We start from the raw sequence: 983 nt of genomic DNA, 5'->3' as shown, positions 1-983 counted from the left end.
CCCGCCGAAAAGAAAGGAGAGCCGGGGATCCGCCGGTGCCGCGGGGTGGCTTTTGTTCCCGGCAGACGTCACGGCGTGCCGGCGGGGTCCCCCTTTCCCTGTTTATTCTGCAAAACGACGCGCTAAAACTTTAATCCCGGGGTTTGACAACAGCGCGGGGGAGAGGCGGGCTCGGGGCGGGGGGTTGGAGATGGGGACAAGCAGGGCCAGCCCGGGGGGACGCGGTGAGTACGGCCCCCGAAAAAGCGGGGGGGTGTCGGTGCATGGGTTCACGGCGAGGTGGGGCGGAGAGGGGGTTCTCCGGAGCTCGCCGGTCCCCGGTCTGACCGTCCTCCTCCCTGCCTTCTCCTCGCAGACGTTCACGGCTTGGTGCAACTCCCACCTGCGGAAGGCTGGCACGCAGATAGAGAACATCGACGAGGATTTCCGCGACGGCCTCAAGCTCATGCTGCTTCTGGAGGTGATTTCAGGTCGGTCCCCGCGCCGTATTTTTGCCGGGCAGGACGTGTTGGTGCGGCCTCCCGTCCCTCCTACCCGTCACCGTCGACGTCCCGTGTACCCGCGCTATTCGTAATGCGCGGAAGAGTCCCTGCGAGCTTTATAAAGCCGCGTTTGGGGACGGTGGTGGGGTCTTAATTTTTTTTTTGGATGTGCAAATATACCTCAAAGGAAGTCTTTTGTCCCGTGGCCTCGCCTCTAAACGCTCGTCCTCCTCGATGTTCTTTCGCTATTAACCTTAAACAAAAAGCTTGAACCCCGCTGGCTTCTCCTTTCCAGGGGAACGATTGCCAAAGCCGGAGCGGGGAAAAATGAGAGTGCATAAAATCAACAACGTGAACAAAGCCCTCGATTTCATCGCCAGCAAAGGCGTCAAGCTGGTCTCTATAGGAGCTGAAGGTGAGTCTGGACGTCTCGGTGGCCCAATCCAGGCCACGCTGCGTAGCGGGAAGGCTTGCCGGCCGGCACCGGCTCCTCCGTGTCAC

The 983-nt window shown here is 60.7% G+C and overlaps 1 protein-coding gene across 1 annotated transcript in view; it reads left to right on the top strand.

Moving 5' to 3' along the window:
* Window positions 1–357: 357 nt before the first annotated feature.
* LOC103904804 (alpha-actinin-4) overlaps window positions 358–983 on the top strand; it is a 13,240-nt gene continuing 12,614 nt past the window's right edge. The window contains exons 1-2 of the mRNA XM_019473937.1: window positions 358–470; window positions 778–897. Coding sequence (XP_019329482.1) covers window positions 446–470; window positions 778–897 — 145 coding nt within the window. The 5' untranslated portion in view covers window positions 358–445. The remainder of the gene's footprint in view (window positions 471–777; window positions 898–983) is intronic.

Source organism: Aptenodytes forsteri, unplaced genomic scaffold (assembly GCF_000699145.1).
Source record: "Aptenodytes forsteri isolate BGI_AS27 unplaced genomic scaffold, ASM69914v1 Scaffold632, whole genome shotgun sequence".
Classification (NCBI taxonomy): Eukaryota; Metazoa; Chordata; class Aves; order Sphenisciformes; family Spheniscidae; genus Aptenodytes; species Aptenodytes forsteri.
This window is presented reverse-complemented; position numbering and strand designations above follow the sequence as displayed.